General features: G+C 59.1%; 1 protein-coding gene across 1 annotated transcript in view; it reads right to left on the bottom strand.

Moving 5' to 3' along the window:
- Positions 1-850, bottom strand: part of ETH_00018715 (uncharacterized protein) — a gene marked incomplete at both ends in the record, with an annotated part of 2280 nt that extends 1430 nt beyond the window's left edge. The window contains one exon of the mRNA XM_013377620.1: positions 335-850. Coding sequence (XP_013233074.1) covers positions 335-850 — 516 coding nt within the window. The remainder of the gene's footprint in view (positions 1-334) is intronic.
- Positions 851-4160: the final 3310 nt, after the last annotated feature.

Genomic DNA, 4160 nt, shown 5'->3' with positions numbered 1-4160 from the left:
TGCTGCTGGTGCTGCTGCTGCTGGGGGGCCCTCGCGCGGGCGCGACGCAGCAAGCGAAGTCGAGTCTGCGTCCAGGGGCGACGGCGGTGGCGCTGCTGCGAGTGGCGAGCCTGAGGGCGGCGCGGGCGAGGGCGGCAGCAGCAGCAGCGGCAGCAGCAGCAGCAGCAGCAGCGCGGGCGCGGGCCGCAGCGAGGCCGCGGCGCACGCAGCAGAGCGAAGGGGCCCCGCGGGCGCAGCGCGGGCAGCAGGTGGAGGGGCGGAGAGGGTCCAGGCGGGCCCCCAAGAGGCAGCCCAGCAAGCAGCGCAGCTGCAGCAAAAAGGGCACAAGGCCCACAGTGAGGGACACTGTGAAGGCCGCGCATGCAAACATGGGGACGGGAAGCAGGCGGGAGTGCAGCAGGAAGAAGAGCTGGAGGAAGCAGCAAATTCGGGAAAGCGCGGAGAGGCCGAAGTGGGAAAAGACGCAGCTGCGCGTCGGGGTGTACGGACTGCCCATGGGCCCGCTGCTGCTCGCCACTGCGTTCTTCGCCTTCACGTAGCAGTAGAGGGCGAACTCTGCGGCGACGAGGAGGCCGCTGCAGGCTGCTGCGAAGGCCAGCTCCGCGCAACCAGGCAGCAGCGTGTCCGGGTGCTGCTGCAGCACGCTGCGCAGCGCCAGCGCCGCAGCAGACCAGAAAAACAGAAAGTAGCCCCAGCAGAAGGCCAGCACCGCCCACGCGCAAGACGGAGTCCACCGCGTGGTCAGCGGCGGCAGGTCCTCGATGGACCCGTCCAGCCCTAACTCAACCACCTCTGCATGCGACAGCACGTCGTGCAGCAGCGAACGCCGAGTTCCGGCAGCAGAACTCATTCTGCACACCCCTCATTATTTGTCGACGCCGACAGGCCGCGAAAGCGCCATCGCTCGGGCCCAGGTGTACCGACACCTGCACCTCCACCTCCACAACGCGCCCCGGGCGCTCCAACCCCTCGATCCGCCTTCACACGCCAGACTTTCAATTCTACTTCGCTTCCATTTACAATTTGCCGCCCAACGGCGAGGCAAAACCCGACCTTTCGCACCGCCGCACCGCCCAGTTCCGCCTGCACCGCCCGCGGTGTCCTGACAGCCCCAGCGTCGCTTCCAACCTCTAGCCCTGCGCCACGAAAGTTAATTTCTCGTTTATATTCCGAAAACAAGATAACCTGAACTCGGAGCCGCAGGTGACCTGAGCAGAACTGCTGGGACCGATCACTGGGGGTGCATGCCGAGGTGAGTGAGTTGGGGCTCGCTGGTCGACCAGCGGCACAACCGCCACTGCAAACGGAAATAACCCAGATAGTTCTCCAGAAACGAAACAAATAATTGCCAAGTATTACTTTCGCGCACAATTTAGGAGACACAACGAAGATATTCCCGTGCAACTCCACTCCCCTTCAAAACGGACTGCTGCAACCCTAGCTGCCACAAACGGGAAAAAAGCGAGTAGAGTGAACTGAAATGAGACTTCAGATTTTCAGCTATCGACTCACGCCGCTCCTTAGAGGAAGGCACGCAGTGTGCAGACACCGCAACACCCCGTGGCAGTGCCCCCAGTGTCTCCCTCCTCAGCCCTTCACTTTCATTAGTTCTGCAACCACCTGGGCCTCCCCAGCCCTTCATAGTAACTCTGCGCTGCAGCCAAATGGCCCCGCGGCTGGCCCAGAGCCCCCCAGCGGCGGGGGACTGCCAGCCAGCACTGCAGGGGGCCCTTGAGGCCCCTTGTGGGGCCCCGCCCCACCCCTGAGGCGGCATAGGCTAATACAAGTTGCATGCGCTCGAAGAGCTCTTCAATTTATTTTGCGCATTGGCTAAATGAAGCTGCTGCTGCAGTGGCAACGCTCCCAGCAGGAAAGCCTTTGCTGCTCAGAACACAGGGATATATATAATATGTAATATGTATATATTATATATATATGTTTATTATATATATTTAAAGGCAGCAGCGCAAACTCGTTGCGAGCCAGTTGCTGCTGCTTGTTGCCTGCTCGTGGGCCCGGGCTGGGGTTTGGGGTCTAAGGTGTAAAGCCGAGGGTTTAGGGCTCGTAGAACTAGGGTTTAGGGTTTGCTGGCGAGGGTTTAGGGTTAGGGATCTTCTGTGCTTCTGTGGGCGAGGAGGAAGGAGCAACCCTAAACCCTTAGTTTGTTCTCTTCACAAACCCTTGGCGCAAACGTAAACCCTAAACCTCCAGCCTCCAAACCCTCTTCTAAACCCTAAATCAGAGAGATCGGTGAGATTCTGCAAAACACTGCAGAGGGGAATGCAGCAATTAAGCAGCAGCAGTGCGCACAAGAGGGCTCAAGAAGTGCAGCTGCGGCGAGTTAGGAACTGCCTAGCAAAGCTCAGCGCCGTGCTGCTGGTGCTGCCGTTGCTGCTGCTGCTGCTGCTGCTGTTTCTTCAGAACGGTGGCGGATCATTGTGCTGCAGCTGACTGGGCCGCAGCAGCTTCATTTCTCATTAAATTAAAAACTAAAAATGTCTCTGAGGCCCTCTGGCTTGGGGGGGCCCCAGCGCCTCAAGAGCAGCATCAGCCTATAAACACAAACTGCACTTCTCCTGCTGCAGCGCCGCTGCAGCAGCAATTCGTTACGAGGGACTTTTTGCTGCGCCAGCAGCAGATTAAGGCTTTTAGCCCCGCGCAGCTGAAGCAGCTTTGTTCAAAAGCGATTTCAGTGAAGTCCTGCTGCTGCGCAGTTAACGACTTGCTGCTTCTGTTAATTCCGACTTTCTTTGCCCCTCTCCCACCCGCCACTCGCCTCTGCGTTAACAGCTACTCGGCAAGCTGAGGGTTTGCTGCTGCGCTGCGCAGCGCGCGGGCCCCGTGGGGCGCAGCAGCAGCTGCTGCTGCTGCAGCTGCTGCTGCAGTTAGCGCGGCCGGGCCTGCGAGCGGGGCTGCAGGTAAAGCCGCGGAGCTGCCTCTGTGCTGCAGTCGAGGGGGCAATTGGGTCTTTAGAAAAGCCCTTTGTTTACTAAGGAGCTGGAGAGCAGCTAGACATGCGCTGAGGAACTCCCGCGGGAAGCAGCAGCAGCAGGAAGTGCAGCGAACGTGGAGAGCGCTGCGGACTGATGGAGCCTGGCCCTACTTGCCGGGCTGGAAGATATTTAACTAAATTGCAAGAAGTAACTGTGAAGTTGAACTAATTTCAAGCAAAGCGGGGAGATCAGGTAGCGCGGGGCGGCGCGAGGCCACGGCCGCGGTTAGTGGTGACGGCCGCAGAGCACGGAAGTGTGCGTTGCACGGCTTTGCAGCAACGCAGCCTTTATGTGAGTCCGTTACACACCGTCTTGTGCAATTTTCTGGAGAATTAAATGTTGAAACAAAGTGAACTGAAGGCCGATTGCAGCGTACGAACACCTAGCCGCAGGAGCAGCACCTCCCACAGTGCGGCACCAGCAACCACGAGCGCGTCGTCGCGTCTGTACACCTCGGAGCCGCCATTAAGTTGGCGAATTTGACGCGAAAAAACTGCCTTTTAGTGAAATTGGTTTTGCTTCCGCTGCTTCCGCGCTGTGGGTCCCGCGAGAGTGACTCTCGCGAGGTGAAATGTGCAGTTAGTTCGGCAGAAACGGCGGTCCGTGGCTGCTGGTCCAGGGCTGCGTCTGGGAAACAAAGGGGCGGGGGGGTTTGTGGGTTAAACGGCAGCCGAAGTACACTTGCTGCGGACTGCTGTTGCAAACGCAGCAGCAGCAACGGACAGCCCAGTGGGTTGGCTAGAGTGCGGTGGGTCAGAGGCTCTGCCGGCAGCGGCGTTGCTGCGTTTCATTTCCAGTGGTACGCGTAGGATGTTTTTATTTATGAATGGAAAACACATAAAGGAAGTTTGCAGATTTAAAAGTATGTCTCATTAGTTGGGCAGCTAGATTGGCGATCTCGTCGCTGGTGCTGGTGTTGCCAGTTGCTGCACAGCACAGGGAAGTAGCGCTGCTGCTGTTGCAGCAGTTGATCACGCTGCTGCGGCTCTGCGGCGCAGCAAAGACGGCGCAAGGCCCCATTGTCCCTTCTTTCCTGCAGTCGAATTCCTCGGTAACTGCGCCGTGGGCTTTGTAGTTCCGCGGTGGGCTATTAAGGGGCTTCACACGGCCTCGGCGCTGGGAGACCTTGAGAGCTGATCGCGCCTCTGCCGCCCCTCCGCCGCCTCC

Source organism: Eimeria tenella, genomic scaffold (genome assembly GCF_000499545.2).
Source record: "Eimeria tenella Houghton genomic scaffold, Eth_scaff58, whole genome shotgun sequence".
NCBI lineage: Eukaryota > Apicomplexa > Conoidasida > Eucoccidiorida > Eimeriidae > Eimeria > Eimeria tenella.
Note: the sequence above shows the minus strand (reverse complement) of the source record. Positions and strands in the feature narration are given on the sequence as shown.